This window comes from Myodes glareolus, chromosome 6 (assembly GCF_982192425.1).
Source record: "Myodes glareolus chromosome 6, mMyoGla1.1, whole genome shotgun sequence".
Taxonomy (NCBI): Eukaryota; Metazoa; Chordata; class Mammalia; order Rodentia; family Cricetidae; genus Myodes; species Myodes glareolus.
Genome location: NC_142031.1, coordinates 40,646,757 through 40,664,931, shown reverse-complemented (window position 1 = coordinate 40,664,931; position 18,175 = coordinate 40,646,757). Strand labels below are relative to the sequence as shown.

Here is an 18,175-nt window from a genome sequence, read left to right as displayed (position 1 = left end):
TTCGTTGCCGAAGGATCCAAACGCTTCCTGACACACTTTGGCCGTGTCACTCGGTTTCTTTCCTCCGACGGCTAGAAGGAAGGACGCCGAGGGCCGGTTAGTCCGAAATGGCGGGAAGGGGCGGGGCGGGGCGGACATGGAGGGCGGGGCTAAAAAGTGGCCGGCGCGCCGGGCCCCCTACTGCGCACGCGCGTACACGCGCGCCCCGCCGCCATGGCGCCGGCGTCGTCCAGTCAGCCGCGGGTGGTGGCGGCGACTTCCCCTCAGGAAGTTAGGTCTCCGCCTCCTCCCCCCCACCCCGCCTGCTCTGCGGCGGAGGCGGCGGCGGCGGCAGCGGTGTTCCTGCCTCTCCGCCACCTCCACCGCAGCCTCTGACCCCCAGCCGGCGTTGTTGGCGGGGAGGGGGACAGTAGTTGTAGACGCTCGCCCCTGCCTCAGAGAAGGTGAGTTCCCGCCCGGCGGCGGGGGCGGCCCGAGCTTCAGCCCTCCACTCCCGCGGGAGCGGGGGCCCCGCCTGCGACATGGCCGACGACCCGGGCGCGGCCCGGCGGCCCTCGGAGCGCCTCTCTCCTCGGGACCCCTTGGCACCCGCCGCGCCATGGCCGAGAGACGCCGCCGCCCGGCGAACAAGCCGAGGTCCGAGGGGGCCCGGAGAAGAGGCGGCCCGGCCGAGGGCAGTGGGGGTCCGTGAGGACGCCCCGCCTTCAGGCGACTCCCCGTCCCCGAGGGCAGCCTCGGGTCGGTGGCTGCGGAGAGGACACTTCACGGCAGGCCACTTAGGGACAGGTGGTAGGGAAGTAGGGGCCTCCGGAAGGGAGCGTGGGAGCTTCCAGGTCGGACGTTTGCTCAAGGAAGTGGCGAGGTGAGGTGGAGGGGATCACCCAGAAACTTTCCTAGGCTTCCGAGCCCCTGGAAGACGAGTTTAAGAAGACGCACCAACGTACCCTGACACGGTTCGAGCTTTAGTGTGTACGGACCAGCGTGAGGGTGGGGAGAACCAGTCTGCTGCCCAGTGGCCGAGCCGAGCTGTGTTCTCAGCTGACTTGGGCCTTTTAAAAAGAGACTGGGTAAGGAGAGAAGGCTGAAGTAGACAGACTGACTGCAAAGGCTTAGTCACTGCTTCTGCCATCTGGGACTTAGGGAAGTCGGGCGCCTATCCACCCACAGACACAGGGAAGGAGCCTCTGCCGTCCTAATTACACCTCAGAGAAGTGAGTTTTGTTTTGAAAGACACTGCTGAGTTGTGAGAAATAAGCTTAAAATGACAGGAAAGAGCCTTTGGGTGTGGTGCTGCACGCCTTTAATCCGCAGCAGTGGAAGAGGCAAAGGCCATCCTGAGCAACATAATGTTCCTGGCCAGCCGAAGCTGCATGGTGTGAGACGCTACCTCAGGGAAGGAAAGGGTAGGGAGGTCGAATTGTACGCATCTTAAAATAAATAACTTTAAATGAGTAATCTCTACTATGGGTAGAAGGTAGAACTCAGGTCTAACATACCTGAGGCCCTGAGCACCACAAACACAAAGAGTCATCCGGTGAGGGCTAAAATAAACAGGGAACTTGACAGCCAGAGCTTTGTAACTACTAGGGACCGCGGGAAATCGTGGTTAAGTATAAGTTTTATATGGATAGAGATCTGGAGAGTTTTGATAGTCTCAGCAACACACTTACCAAAATACAGAAATCTGTTGGCTATCCCAACAGGCACTACAGACAACTTGTGCCTGTGAAAGAACTCTTTAAAGCAGTTTTGGGAATAATTTTATATCGTGGCACTTGGTCTCCCACTGCATAAGATTTCAGTAAAACACCCAGAAACAGAACATTTTTAGTACTTACTGTGTTGCCTTCTATTGTTTCTTGTCTTCAACATGAAAGATAACAGAAGCCAGAATATTGCAGGGTAATTTAGAGACTATTTTCTAGGTTGGTTTTTTTTTTTTTTTTTTTTTGAGACAAGGTTTCTCTAGCTTTGGTGCCTGTCCTGGAACTAGCTCTTGTCTTGTAGACCAGGCTGGCCTCAAACTCACAGAGATCCACCTGCCTCACCCTCCCAAGTGCTGGGATTAAAGGCATGCAACACCACTTTTTGGCTGTTATCAGTATTTTATGCCCCTCCCTTTTTTTTTTTACACAATTCACTCTGGGAAAATGACACAGAAGTAAAATAGTAGTATCATTAAAACATTTTTATGAACACTTACATTCAGTACCAATGTTACTGGAAATTTGTTACAAGAAAGTATCTTCACTCAGTCTAGAATATCCTGAGATTTTTCTTTGTTTTTGTTTTTCAAGACAGTGTTTCTCTGTATGTAGCTCTGGCTGTCCTGGAATTCACTTTGTACACCAGGCTGGCCTTGAACTCCCAGGCAAGAGGTCTGTCTACCTCTGCCTCCTGAGTACTGCGATTAAAGGCCTGCGCCACCACCACCTGGCCCCAAATTATTTATTTGTTTATTTATTTATTTTGCCTTTAAAATGACCTGCCTGTCACCAATATGTCTGGGCATATTGGCGTCAGTGCTGCAGTTCTTTTTAACTCTAAGTTCAGATCACAGGATGATTTAGAATCAACTCTTCATGGAAAAACAACTTTCCCACCAGTTTCCACATCACTTTCACTTTTCAGTGATTCTAATATGTGCAAAAGACTAAGTGATAATCCGTTTAGCAGTAACCTCTATACCATTTATAGTATATTTATAGGTGGTTTTAAAAAAGAGAGAGAGAAAGAGAGACTTAGTGAGATAGGAGTCTTCACCAAGAATAAGTTTTATTGCTAGTTTCTCTGCAAGTATATGACCCTAGAAAAGTCCTGTACTTTATGGTTTTAGGTGAGATCATCTACTGAGTGGGGTACTTGAATTGGACTAGCCCAGTGGTTCTCAACCAATAATGTATCTGTCCCAAGCTCCCTATCATTCATTCATTTGACAATGTCTAGAGACATTGTTGCTTGTTGCCACTGGACAGAAGAACATGGTAAGCAAATGCTATAGGTAATCTATTTGGTATAGGACAGAGATGCCACAAACATTCTAACACACGAGACAGCCCCCACATATACAACCATTATTCTACTAGAACATCAGTATTGTTAAGGTTGAGGAACCCTACACTAACCAAACTCTGAAGGCCTGTGTAGATTAGATTTACAGTTTTGCTTTTTTTTAGCAGTCTTGATTGTATTTCTTCCATGGTGTGGCTGTGTACTGGGACAGTAATCATAGAACATGGAAGTTAGGACTCTTAATGGCCATTTGATGACATTCAAAAAAATCTCTCAGTTAAGATCAAAATCAGTAAGATTTGAGGAAAAAAAAGATAGAAAAATTTAAAAAGTTGCCTAGTCACTGTTAAAGGTAACTGCCTTCGAAACTCCTTCCCAATCCTCTTACCTTGCTAGTGTTGAGATTATAGGAATGTATCACCCTTCCTGGTTTAGGACTCGATATATTTTATTTTTGATAGTTATAAAAGGTAGGTTAGAGCCAGGTATGGTGTTTCACACTTTTAATCTCAACAGTTGAGAGACAGGAGTGTTCAAACAGATTTCTTGAGTTTTGGGCCCGTCTGGTCTACATAGAGAGATTGTCCTGTCCTCCTACCACCCCCTAAAAAAGTTGAACTGGGCATGCCTGTAATTCCAGTGTTCAAAGACTGAGACTGGAGGCTCAGGAGTCCAAGGCTGGCCTGGACTGCACTGTGAGACCCTGTTTTAGAAGAAAATATTTGAATAGTTATTAAAACAAACCTCTAATTTCCAGTTTTGCTGGAAGACAAAAAAGTAAGGTGATGCTTGGAATTGTGTATGTGTCTGTGTTTAAGGCCATGGTGGAAGGCACTCCAGAAATTACAAAAGAATTCTGCTTCCAGTCATTACAGCTCCATGCTTACTTTCAAAATAGGACTAGTAAAACTTTTTAGCAGGAAGTTGATGAATAGACTCACGAGTTCAGGAGTTTGGGGCTGACCTGAACACAGTACGATCCTGTCCTAAGAAGAGTCAGTATCATTATGATCAGTTTGTGTGCACTAATTTGGAGTCAAGGGAAGTTGTAGAAACTACATTATTTAACCTTTTTACCTTACTGACTTTAAAGCCAAATGTAGCTAAACTATATAATTTTAAACAACTATAATTGCAAGACAGTATATTCAAGTTCTTTCTAATGTATCTGACTTAACAGTTCTTTGAGCACACATTTTAAAGCTAACCTTTTAAATCTACATACTGGTGCCAAAGTCAATCTTAGTTTGAATATAACCAGCATAAATACAGAGTTTTTCATTTTTGCAAAAGTTAAAACTATAGTACAGATACATGTAACAAACCCCATTCAAGGTATGCTTTCCCAGTTATTTTCAATAAAATACAACTAACATATAAGACTGAACCAAATCAGACTTCCATGAGTCAGCAGTATTATACAGAATTAAGAATGTGTGATTATTCAATGATAAGTTCATCTAGAAACCCAAATGAAATAAAGTAAGGTCTGGAAAGTGAAAGATGTTTCAGACCTTGTTTCAAACTTCTATCTCTGGATCAAAATAATGGGTAGTTTCTAAGTGAGATTCACTGGGTCATTTCACATGGTAGGTTGAGAATAAATCCATGTACCCTAGGGAATTATATAGCTTTTATGACATTCTTCAGGGTGCTATGTCTCCTAGATATGTGCCATGTTTACTATTAGTAATCTTTGGCCCAGGACATCTTAAAAGGCTACTTTAAAGATGAGTTTCCTCCCAGCAAATACCATTCAGGGCTTTTCTCAGATGCAGGTAGCAGGACACACTCGGGAGGCAGAAGCAGATGGGTCTCTGAGTTCGAGGCCAGCGTGAACTACAGAGTGAGTTCCAGGACAGGCTCCAAAGCTACAAAGAGAAATGCTGTTTCAAAAAGCAAAAAGAACAGCAACAAAAAAACAGAAGTATGTACATTTTTAATACACCATGGACATTTCTTCATAACGCCACTTTTCCAATTTAAGTAGCTACATAAAAGGCAGGCATTTTGGCATATAACCCATAATCCTAGTACTCAGGAGGCAAAGATAGGAAGTTCTCAAGTTTAAAGCTAGCCTGTCCTGAATAGTTACATGTTCTCAAGGGCTAAGTGATGAGACTGTGTCTCAAACACCAAAAATAAATGCTTGCATATAAAGTGCAATTTTGGTGCTAAGTAATTGGCATTTGTCATTTGTCTTCAGTCTGTCTTATGTTGATATAACCGAATACCACACTATTTTATTTAAAAAGATTTGTCAGTTTTAGAGGATGGTGATTTCTGTTTTAATATACCAGACAGCCTCTGGTGAAAGCTACCTTCATGGAGGAAGGCAGGAGTATATGTGTGGGGAAAATCAAACTTGCAACTTCAAGCTCTTAAAACTGGCTTTAATCCAATCTTAAGGTGATAACCCCATGACCTAAATACTTCCCATTAGCCTTTATCTAACACTGTACTGGGGATAAAGTTTCCATCATGGGCTTTGGGGATACATTTCCAAACTGTAGCAAAGTCCTGCTCATAAACTAGTAAGCATCTGTAAACTAAATTTCAACTGTTAGGTGCTTTAGATTGAACTGTAGACCATGTAAATATAGTGAGGCAAGTTTTATTATGAAGAAGAAATAGTTATCCCAAGTCCTAAAAGTTAGTATACAACATAACTAGCTTTGAGGAGTTTGTATGATCTTGCATTTTGATGAAATTTATATGATAATATTTATACCGACTATAGGGGTTGCCTGCCACAGATGAAGATAGTTTGTGGTTCCTCCCTGTGATTTTCTTAGAACATTAGTGGTATACAGTCATATTTAATTATCTTCAGGGAATTGATTCCATAACCTCTACCTCTTGTAACAAAATATAAAAATGTTCAAGTCTGAATTAGTGTAGTTGTATATAGCCTTTATACATTCTCCTTTATACTTGAGGCATCTCTAGATTACTTGAAACTCTCAGTGACCCAGTGCAGTGTGAATGTTATGTAAATAGTTGTTAGACTGTATTGTTTAGGGAATGATGACAAGGAAAATAAGTCTTCTCCCTTTCTATAAACATGGTTTTGGTTTTTGGGGTTTTTTTTAACCAATAATTGAATCAAAAAATTTGGAACACTGGTGTATGGAGGGCTTACCTAGGTTAGAATCAGTGACTCATAAAACTGACTTCATTTCTTGAGGTTATTTGCTACCAAAAGTGCCCAGGTTCAATCTCTTAGTCCATATTTCAGTATTGTGCCCCAGAACGCTTCCCTGGGGCCTAGTCATTGGTGTCCAAGGACTTCACATTTAGAGTGATATTTCCTGAACCACAGGAGAATGTTAAATCCAGGTGGGATAGCACACATCTATAATTACAGCTGATGCAAGGAGGATTGCAACTTTGAGGCCATGAGTTCTGAGAGATGACTCAGTGAATAAAGATTTGCACCTCTTAAGTCTGAGGACCTGAGTTCAATCATTGGAACCCATCTGGTGGAAGGAAAAAGAACCAACTCCACTTAGTTATAACTCCAATTAGTTATACCCTGTCTTCCACACATCTGCTCTGGCCTGTGTACCCAACACACGCAGACACAATAAACAAATGTAATTTTTTAAGGTTTGAAAGAAAATTACCATATTAAAAATTAGGCTTGCTTCATGTTTTCATGTTAAAACTGACATGAGCAAAAAGCTTTACTATAACCATGTAAGCAGTTGGGAAATTAAAATTTGAGATGATATATGAAATGATATTGCTAACTGAAGATTGAAAACACAGCTTCCTCCAGTGTTTTTGCCTTCCATTATTTTCTCTGTAGATACCAGGAATGAATGTAGACAGGATTTTAAAAAAGACATCTGTGGAGTGGTGCTGTTATTTGAACAAGCAAAGATTTTTCATTTGAGATAGGTTAGAAAGAAAGAGATCTTTTTGGAAGCTTTTAAAAGTAGCAGATAAACCTCATCTGTGCCATTTTTACTTAATCCTTTTAAGAACCCTCCATGGTAGATGTTATTGTTCTTTTTTAAAAATATTTATTTATACATATGAGTGCTCTATCTTCATGTATGCCAGCATGAAGAGAGCATCAGATAGAAGAGGGCACCAGATCTCATTACAGATGATTGTGAGCCATCATGTGGTTGCTGAGAATTGAACTCAGGACTTCTGAAGGAGTAGGCAGTGCTCTTAACCACTGAGCCATCTCTCCAGCCCTGTTATTGTTCTTTCAATGGATGAAGACACTGACCCAGAAAAGAAATAATCTGCTGACCTATTTAGATAATTAGAGTTTTAACTCAGGTCTTTCTAACTGAAGCTTACCCCCCACACACACTCACACACACCTCTTCTGCTGTATCCACCTCAGTGATTTCCACTGCAGTAAAGATGAGAGACAAGTCTTACCTTTGACAGCCTTTGAAATAGAGGCTTCAAATCACAGGAAGTGAGAGCTGTGAACTGTTTAGTGGGGCTTGCCTCTCTGTCATAGATGAAGATACTGACCCAGTGAGTTGTGACTCTCAGCCAGTCATAGGTGGACTATGCCTGTACATCAGTAGTTCTCAACCTGTGGGTCAAGATCCTTTTGGGGGTTCAAACGACCCCCAAGGCAACCTAGGACCATCAGAAGATACTAACCCAGTGAGTTGTGACTCAGCCAGTCATAGGTGGGCTATGCCTGTACATCAGTAGTTCTCAACCTGTGGGTCAAGATCCTTTTGGGGGTTCAAACGACCCCCAGGGTAACCTAGGACCATCAGAAATCACAGATAAATTTACATTATGATTTACAACAGTAGCTAAATTATGGTTAAGAAGTAGCAAAGAAAATAATTTTATGTTGGGGGTCACCATGAGGAACTGTATTAAAGGATCGAAGCATTAGGAAGGTTGAGAACCACTGCTGTCCACGAAGTCTGAGTCCCTGTCCAGTGTTCTCCTTTATATGGTGTGGCTTCTATTCTGTATCTTGTCTGTATAATGGTCCCGGGAAGGAGTTGCCATTAAACACTACTGTCTGTGTATAATAGTCTTTTCTTATGCTGGCTTCTTAACGTTCAGAGACCTGGATACATTTGGTCTCTCTAACTTGTTATTTTGGATGCAAGAGTACTAGGTCCATTATTTTAATTAAACGAAAGTCAGTTGTGCTGTTTTTAAAGACCTCATCTAAGTGGTTCCCACATACACACATTATTTTGTTTGTAGGTGAATACCTGCCACAGCATTGAGGGGAGGTCAGGGACAACTTGGAGTTAGTTTTCACCTTTCTTGTTCCCAGGGAACAGATAATAGGTGACTGTGCTTGACCATAACTGCCCTTTACTGAACCATCTTGCCAACCACCTCATCTGGTTTTATCCATTGGTAGTCTTGTCAGAAACCACATCCTAGTTCATATGTGGTTGAGAATAAAGTTATTAAAGATTATAGTTATTTCTTGGCTTTGGGTTGAGGGGACTTGGATTCAGGTCTCAATTTTGCCATTAATTGTTGGGTGAGTCACTTTGACTCTGTTTCTTAAGCCTGCAAAATGCCATTTGCCATATTTGTGAGAATTAAGTAAAAACAGGCATCCAACTGTGTTTTTTATAATTCTATAGATAAATATCAGGTAATCAGTGTTATTATTGTTAACATTTGAATTGTGTTGAAAATGTTTTTAATTCTTTTAACTTTTGTTAATTCTTTGTGCCTTGTTTAAAATTCTAAATTAGTTTTTATAAGATTGAAAGTTAATATTCAATGTAGATAAATGTAAGTTCAAGAAAAATCATTTATGATTGTACTCATAAATGTTAATTTCTTGGTTTTTCCTGTAACAACATTTTAGTTACTACTATGTGGACAGTTTTAAACTCATTCCGAAATTATTTCCTGTTAGATCCTCTCTTACAAGAGTTTGGAGGTAGACAGTGCAAGGCTGTTAGGACATCTTCATAGAGTCACCGGCTCACTTCCGCATGTTCTGTGATGACTACAACCTAACCATGGCATCATTCCAGCAGCCGAAGGGCTATGTCTTGTAGCCCCATATAGCACTTGAGCTTTTTTTTAAACCTGAAGTTATTATTCATATGGCTGTATTTTGCCTAATAATGGACAGAAAATGTATATTCTTAAAAAGATTGTGTATGTGTGCCTTTAAATGTACTCTCTAGGATCTATGAATAAGAAACTATATTTGCCCAGGAGCCTAGCTTATTTCACTTAATACGATGATATCTAGTGTGCATCCATTTTCTAGCAAACAGCATTTCATTCTTCTTTATGGTTGTATAACATTCTGTTGTGCAGTATATATCGCATTTTCTTTACTTGTCTATCTGTTGATGGGTAACTTGATTCTGTAACCTAATCATTGTGAATAGTGCTGTTGACTTGAGTCGTAGAGGTTTAGACTCAGAAGTGGGAAAGCTGGGTTATACAGTGGTTCTAATTTTTTTTTTTGGGTTTTTGATTTTGTTTTGATTTTTTTAGAGCCTTCATACACATTTCCATAATGTCTGGTCAGTTTTATATTTCTACCAGCAATGCATACCCCCCAAAGTCCTTGATAGAATTTATTGTTGTTTTCTTAATGCTAGACATTCTGAGTGAGTTAAAACTCTCAATATAGTAATACAATTTTGAGTTCATAAATTATGGGCATATGCTAATGTACTTGCCTTTGCATACGTTCTTGGGGTCTGAACTCTTGGGTCTTTGTAGTTCTGTGACAAACATACAACTGAGCCAATATCATAATGTGGGGAGGTGTGACTATGTGGAGGTTAGAGAGAATTGAACTCAACAGGAATCAGTCCCAATTCTCTCCTACCAAATGAATTACCAAACTCAGATTCTTAAGCTTGGTGGCAAGTACTGTTATCTACTAAGCCATCTCACCATTGTGGTAATGCATTTAAAATGTTTAGTACTCTATATTTGGCCATGTTCTTCCCCTCCCCTAACCTCTTCCAGATCTTCCCTACCTTCCTGTCAACTTTATGTTCTCTCTCTCTCGCTCTCTCTCGCTCTCTCTCGCTCTCTCTCTCTCTCTCTCTCACACACACACACACACATACACACGTGCGCGCACACGCAGAGAGAAAGGGAGGGAGAAGCAAGTAAGACACACAAAAAAAAAAAATGGACTTTTTTGTATTGACCAAGTAAGTACTTCTGGATCTGGAAACTGCCCTGCCCTGGAGTGTAGTTGATATACCTAGTGACACTCCATTGGAGAAGACTAATTTTCCCTTTCCAAGCAGGTATCAATTTAAATAGCTTTTTAGGAGGCTGGAGAGATGGCTTAGTGGTTAAGAGCACTGACTGTTCTTCCAGAGGTCCTGAGTTCAATTCCCAGCAGCCACATGGTAGCTCACAACCATCTATAATGAGATCTGGTGTCCTCTTCTGGGGTATAGGTACACATGCCAGCAGAACACTGTATACATAATAAGTAAATTTTAAAAAATAAAATAAATAGCTTTTTAGGGGTGGAACTGTTGAGGGAGGCTGCTTGTTTGTTTCCCAGCCACTCAGACTCTCAAAATAATCACATGGAAATCTGTATTAATTGCAATAATGTTTGACCAATAGCTTAATCATATTTCTTGCTTACTCTTATATCTTAAATTAACTCATTTCTATTAATCTGTGTATTACCACGTGGCTGTGGCTTACTGGCAAGGTTTTGGTGCCTTTGTCTCCTGAGGGCTGCTACATGGCTTCTCCCTGAGTCCACCTGCTCTTTCCTTCTCTATCTGCTTTGAACTCCTGCCTTGTGCTGTTCTGCTAAGCCACTGACCAAAACACATTTATTCATTAACCAATAAAAGCACCACATAGAAGGACTTCCCACATCATTTCCCCTTTTCTGTTTAAATAAAAAGGAAGGTTTTATCTTTAACATAGTAAAATTACATATAACAAGACAGGTATCAAGCAATAATTACAGTTACAATATTTATATCTATCTTTTATCATAACTAAGAAAAACTATAATTATAACTATTTTTCAACTTCATCAAAGACCATAGAAGGATATAATATTGCCTAAGTTAACAGGAACTGCATTGTAAGCAACTTCCAAAACTCTAGAATTGACAGAGACATCTCGCTGCCTGGATGCTCACCCAAAGTTCTTCTGTAACATTGCAGCAACCATCTTCAGCCTACAGGCCCATAGTATCCAGCAGACTTTTCAATGAAACAGATTTCAAAGGCAGTTCTGCCTGTATTGACAATTTGTCAGTCACTTTCTTCTTTGTCCTGCAAGATATTTGGCAGACTCTTTCATGAAGCAGGAACCCCGAAGGACTGTCTCACCTTCTTTAGGCAGCTTCAGCAGTCATTTTTCTGTGAGTCCTGCAAGTTTAGTCAAACAATTCAGGCAAGAGCAGTTTCTTGCCCAAATGGCTAACCAACTTCATAAGTAGCCTCTTCAATGCCCATCTTCCTCTTGAAGTAGATTGGTGATGCCTGAAGCAGATATGTCTCATTGTCATGGAAAGTCCTAAGTTATTTAAATGACATGTTCTGTAGATCTTTGAAAGTATTGAAGATTATCTGACTGAAATATATCTCTATATATCTAGAAAATCTAACATGACTACAAGCTTGACTATTATAGATGGCTATCTATTAACTTGTATTTCTTAATTATGCTTACATTTTTACATGAACTACACAAACACAATACCTTAATCAAGAGCAGATATATACATATAACAAAATTGACCTAAATTTGCATCAATAAACCAAGATCCATACCAATGCAAAGTATTCTTCTCTATAGCATACCCCCCCTTTAAATGTAAACAAACATTTATAAACAATATTTGGGAATTTGGGCATAGTTCTTTTCAAATTGCTTTTGCTTTTTGCTGGACAAAGTAACTTGCGGGGGTTATTCATGGTGACCTTTCAGGGGCTCTTGGTCCATCAAACCACATTAGTCTGGAAGGAATCCACAGGTTCATGCCTTCTGGGGAAACAAAAGAAGAATCTCTTCCAAAGCAACAAATCCTTAGACCCAAATTTTGAAGTTTAGATACCTTTAAAACATATATGTTGATCTAGCTTAGCAGCCCATACAATGAAATATCTCTCTGTACTTAGCCCTTTCACAGTCAAAAATTTTAAAGAAAACACAATAATATACATAATCCAGACTTTGTGTATATTCTAGACATGGCTTGAACTTTGTGTCCACTTTCCCTTTTCAGTGCTGAGACTCCCATCTGTCTTGAACCTATGCAGATCTTGTATATGCTGCCGCAATCTAAATTCATATGTGCATTATCCTGCTGTTGTCTCCAAGGAGTTTTCTTGGAGTCATCCATCACCTCTGACTCTTAAATTCTTTTTGTATTCTGTTCCACATTGATACCTGAACCTTAACGATAGGAGTTTAATGAAGACATCCTGTTTAGGACTGAGTTCTTCAAAATCTGTCATTCTCCACACATTGTCCACACATGGCTCTCTGTGTTGATTCTCATCTACTTTGAAAGCAAGAAGTTTCTCTGATGAGAGTAATGATCAGAGAAATGCACTGATCTGAGATCCCAGCCTAGTGTGGCCACTGTGGGGTCCCTAGTAGAGAGTGGTTCTGCAAGCTGGTGGGTGTCATAAAGAAATGGACTAGAAGGAATGCTGAAATAGGTAGGTGGTAGCAAAGAACTAGGTAGACACTGGGTCAGCATGAAGAGGTCCCTAGGGGATTAAGTATACTGAAGAGAGGAGTTCCTACAGGGCTAAGTAATTCTGGAGAAACCAAAATGGAGGACAAGAAGGATAATATTAGGTACGATGCATTCTTTATCAAAATGTATTTTTCAGAGTTTAAAAAAGAAATATTCTCCAGATATTTAATCCCAGCACTTGGGAGGCAGAGACAGGGGAATCTTTGTGAATTTGAGGCCAGCCTGGTCCACAGAGTAAGTTTCAGGACTAACAGGGCTATGTAGAGAGAGAGAGAGACCCTGTCTCAAAAATGAAACAAAGAAACAAAAATGAGTTTTTTGTGGCTGGCAAGGTGGTACAGTGCCTCTGGAGCCTGACAATCTGAGTTTGATTCCCAGAACCAACAGGGTAGGGAGAAGTGATTGATTCATGGAAGTTGTCCTTTGACTTCTATACATGCACACACACATGCACACAAACACACACGCAACTGTAAAAATAGTTTCATATTGACTGCAAAACAGTGATTGATTCATGCATGTTGTTCTTTGACCTCTACACATGTACACACATGCATGCACACACAATAAATAACTGTAAAAATAGTTTCAGATTGACAGCAAAACAGTAAAGATGAACTTTGGAGATCGATATATGTTGGTTGTGTGGATATAAATGTTTAATCTTTGTGGCAAAATCGTGCTTGGTTTCAGATGAATGGGAGTTGAGTGTTAGACAAAAATAGATGTAATCTCTGCTCCATGATTTAGCTCCCTGGTTGTTGTAAACTTCATTTTATGGAGCATTCATGCTGAAAAACTGACACCGTTAATGGTTGAATATGATCAAATTTCACCATCAAGTTCTCAACCTGATAATGGTAGGGTTTCACTCACATGTGTGCCATCTGAGATCTTTAGGGACTAGGTTGTTTTACTTGGCATAGTGTCTCTCCAAGGTTCATCCACTTTGTCCAGTTGTCAGTGGGTGAATGTTGGGGCTGTTTCTACTTTTATCACTGATAATGTTTCTTTCATTAGGTAGTTAGACCATCAATTGCTTTCCCCATTTACTTACTGGTTTACATTTGGGTGTTTTTGGTTTTTTGTTTCTGTTTTTCCTTTCTGAGGCCATTAAAAATAAAATTACTATGTGCACTCAAGTTTAAGTCTTATATAGACATCCTTCTCTTTGGGGTGAATGTCTCTGAATGGTAAAACTAGGTCATTACATAAGTGTGTATGTAACTTACTTGGTTAAGAAGCTGCTGAATTAAAACAAAAAGCTAGTGGTGTACACCTTTAATCCCAGCACTTGGGTGGCAGAGGCAGAGAGAGCTCCGAGTTGGAGGTCAGCCTGGTCTAGAAGAGCTAGTTCCAGGACAGATGGGGCTACACAGTGAAACCCTGTATTGAAAAACCAGAAAGAAAAAAAAGAAGAATCTGCTGAACTGTTTCCTGAATGATTGTACCCTTTACCATTCCTGCCAGAGAGGTCATAATTGTAGTTGTTCCACCTTCTCACCAAACACTGTCAGTCTTTCAGTCATTCCAGTGAATGTGTTGCGATCCCTCACTGTGGTTTTAATTGGCATTTATTTTATATCTAATGATCTGCAGCATCTTTTCCTGTGTTTGTTGACTCTTTGTATATCTACTCTTCTGAAGTATCAAAATATTATGTCCTTGTCTCATCATGTTTATTGTTACTATCCTAGTCAGAGTTTTTATGCTTCTCAAACTAAAATGGCACCTAATTTATCTAATTCACCAAAATAGGTTTTAGTTAGACCATTTTCCCATTTTTAGAATAATCACTGGTCAGTTGTGACTCTGGAGTACATTGTTGGACTGTACTTTTTAAAAGGAAAGAAATATTCAATTGTACATGGGGTTTTACTTGCTCCCTCCTAGTTTTATAGGGAAAATAGAAAGAGAATAAGAAATAGTTGCTGTTTCCTCCTATCAAGAAAAAAATCAGGGCTGGAGAAATGGCTTAGTGGTTAAGAGCACTGACTGTTCTTCCAGAGGACCTGAGTTCAATTCCCAGCAAGCACATGGTAGCTCACAACCATCTGTAATGAGATCTGGTGCCCTCTTCTGGCCTGCAGGCATACATGGAGGCAGAATGTTGTATATATAATAAAGTATTTAAAAAAAAAACAAGAAAAGAAAAGAAAAAAATCAAAAATTCTGTTATGTGTGAGTTTCTTCTGAAATGTTTCTCATGAGTTTTGTCCTTATTGTAGCCATCTCCACTTCCTCCTCTGTTTCCTCCTCGTACTTATACTCTTGGAGAGAACAAACCAAAAGGCATTCTAGAATGCCTTTGTACCAGTCAGAAGTAATAGAGGGGAATCCAAGTGCTATACAGATGCCATAGAACTCTATTCTGTTCATCCTCCCTCACACCCTATCCCTAAGTGTAGTTCTTATCTTGTAGCTGAATTTATCATTTCCATCATTCCTAAATCACAAATGTTCATTAGTAAGCCTTAGAGTACTGTAGTCAGGTAAGTATATATGTTTATTTAAGCAAACAGGATTCTAAAGATTAAGTTTCTTCATTGTGGTTCTGTTACTTAGAAAACAATACATGAAACAAAGTCATCACAGCTTTAGAAATTATCTAACATTTAGATCAGGCCACTTCACACATCCCTGTAGTGTTACATTTTTGGTTCAATGAAAGCATCCCGTGTGTCAGCTCTTTTCTATACTTTTTCTTTCAGTGTAGAAGAATAGTAAAGTTATTTGTGAGTGGTTTGTGAGATATTTGACTATCATGATACTACTCTTTGATAGATATTTTCAAAACACTTAGCACTGTTGAAGTAGGTTTTAATTTGGTATTTTGTTATTTTAACCTTTCTAAGAACAATGAATTTTTCAGAAGAAAATAATCTAGTTTTTTTTCCCATCTTTTCTACAGAGAATCCCTTTTTGTCAACCTAATGAAGCATTCAAATAAGTCATATGACTCTTTTCAAGATGAACTTGAAGATTATATTAAAGTACAGAAAGCCAGAGGCTTAGAGCCAAAGACGTGTTTCAGAAGGATGAGAGGGGACTATTTGGAAAGCTGTGAGTACAGAGAAGAGTTTGATTCCAGACCCAGATATAGGATGTTTGATCAAAGACTCCCATCTGGAACCAACCATAACTACCCAAGATCATGCAGTAGTTCCCAGACAGAAGATCATTTACCCCAGTGGTTACCAGCTCATGGAAATCTGGGATTAGACTCTCTGAGCTACTGTCAGTTCACCAGGGATGGCTTCTCAGAAAAACCAGTCCCCTTGAACCTTAGTCATCAAGAATACAATTGTGGTTCGTATAGCGTGGAGTCTGTAGTTCACAAGCACCTCTACTCAGGACACAGTACCATTGACCCTCAAGCCAGTCATAGACAAATGCACCAGAAGAGGAAAAGACATCTGGAAGAGAGCAGAGAAAAGGAGGAAGAATGGTCCAGACATGAGAGGAAAAGGAGTTCAGAGGAAATGGATTTAAACAAACAGAGGAGCGTACAAAGAAAAAAAACAAAGACAGAAACAGAAGCTGTGCAGGACAGTACAGAAAAACTTAAGAATCGAAAAGAAAGAAAAAGCCGAGATGTATCCTCTAAGAAAGAGGACCGTAAGCGTAAAAAGGAGAAAAAGGAACAAGGTGAAGAAAGGACAGAGGAGGAGATGCTCTGGGACCAGTCTATCCTTGGATTTTGAAGCTCCTTAGTCACTTCTCCTGAGGCTCAACTGAAAGAACATCTGAAGAGCTTGGTTATATACATTCTTGTTCATGTCACTTTCATGTGTGGACAGAAGTCTCAGCTTCTAATGGAGTGAACATGAAGAATTTACTATGCTTGTTTTCCAACATGGAGATTACTTTTCTATTTCTAAAAGCTCTATTAATTTTTCTTACATATGATAGAATTTCCCAGAGTGACTCTGCTTTATTCACCAAATTGCTGTGGTAGTGGAATTATTTTCCCTTGGGAGATCATTTATTTAAAATTGAAGGATTAACAGACTGTGGAATCTGTTTCTTGGTTGGGTTTTAGTTTTGAGTCACATATTTTTATGCTCACTGACTTTCTCTATGAAGCAATTTAGATATTCTTTTTTAGATCTAACTTGCAGTGTATTTCCTGGGTTGGAAAGTGAAATACATTATAATAATCTTATCTTACATATAGTTTTAAAAGTTTGAGAGTCTTCATACAAAATTAGTTTATATTCTGAAAATGTTTATAATAAAGTATTTTAACTTCTGAATGTTGTTTTGTGTCAGTGTTCTGTTCTAGTGATTTCTTTTGAAAGGGGAAAAGCAGTAACCACACTATAATAAAGAGGAAAGATTTTGGAGGTAGGCCACACTAAAATTGTAAAAATTTCTTACCTACTGTATCAGGCTTACTCATATTTTATAGTAAAAATCCGTGGCCTACCATAATTTTTCCAAATAATTGAAACTAATGAGAAGAATTTATCAAAAAGAATATGTTATTCCATTCTTGACAATGCTGTACAAATACTAAGACACCAAGGTTCTGTGATTTCTTCGAAATGACTCAAGTTCAACAATTAGCATCATACAACTGAACATTAATCAATCCTAACTATAAAGTACAGCTCCTTTAAAACATTTTAATTAAATCATAGATAGTGAGCAAGAGAAGACTATAAATATGTGGTATTTGTCATATTGAGGAAGCCACTTTGGCCAGCACAATTTAAAAGAAAATTTGGACAGAAGCCTTTTGTCCTAATATGTCCCTTTCTCTCCAACCCTATTCGCTATTGGAACGCATTAAAGTATGCAAAACTGATTGAAGCTAAGCCTTCATTGACACTGCTGTCAAATATCCTACATGTGTAGGACAGCCTCCACTACAAAGAAGCTTTGAACCAAAGTAACAGAGGTGGGGAAATCCTGGTCAAATTAAGAAGATATCTTAAGTATCATGCAAAAAAAAAAAAAATTCAAAGGCCAAGATAGTAATATCCAGCTCTACAAGTGAGAAGACTCAGCAATGAAGACGACAGGAAGAAGTCTGCGAAACAAAAGAGAAGAAGCCTAAATACCACAGAGAAATGCAAAGAAGTACAAAGCAATTTACACTTTAGTTGTCCCTACTCCCCAAGTCAGGGAAGAAGGAGAACTGAAGGCCACAAGTGTGAAGTAAGCCAGAGAATACCAGCCTCTCACAGTAACATCAAGTCACAGTTCTAACTGCAGAGGGAAAAATGATTCTTAGAACATTCTAAATCTATCAGGAGGATTAGCCTGAAATTGTCCTCTAGACAAGCCAGCTTTGGAGAAGAAATCCATTACATCCACCCAGCAAAACCTCAGAGTGCTAGTTACTGTCTTGAGAAGTGTGCATCAGAAGTACTTCATCCAGGCTGACTGCTCTGAGGATCAGAAAATAATGAGTAATCCCAATTCAAGGTCCCTATAGATACATTGCTGAAGTGATGGTGGATGTCAGA

At 39.8% G+C, this 18,175-nt stretch overlaps 1 protein-coding gene across 1 annotated transcript; it reads left to right on the top strand.

The window, feature by feature from the left end:
* Positions 1-283: 283 nt before the first annotated feature.
* Positions 284-16,957, top strand: LOC125398931 (lysine-rich coiled-coil protein 1). Its single transcript, XM_085690712.2, has 2 exons — positions 284-443; positions 15,613-16,957. Exon 2 carries the CDS (start codon positions 15,635-15,637, stop codon positions 16,403-16,405), a length of 771 nt encoding a protein of 256 aa, XP_085546838.2. The 5' UTR covers positions 284-443; positions 15,613-15,634; the 3' UTR covers positions 16,406-16,957.
* Positions 16,958-18,175: the final 1,218 nt, after the last annotated feature.

What these genes read in the sequence shown, in the direction of transcription:
- LOC125398931 (XM_085690712.2), top strand. Translation starts at nt 15,635, where the DNA reads ATGAAGCATTCAAATAAGTCATATGACTCTTTTCAAGATGAACTTGAA.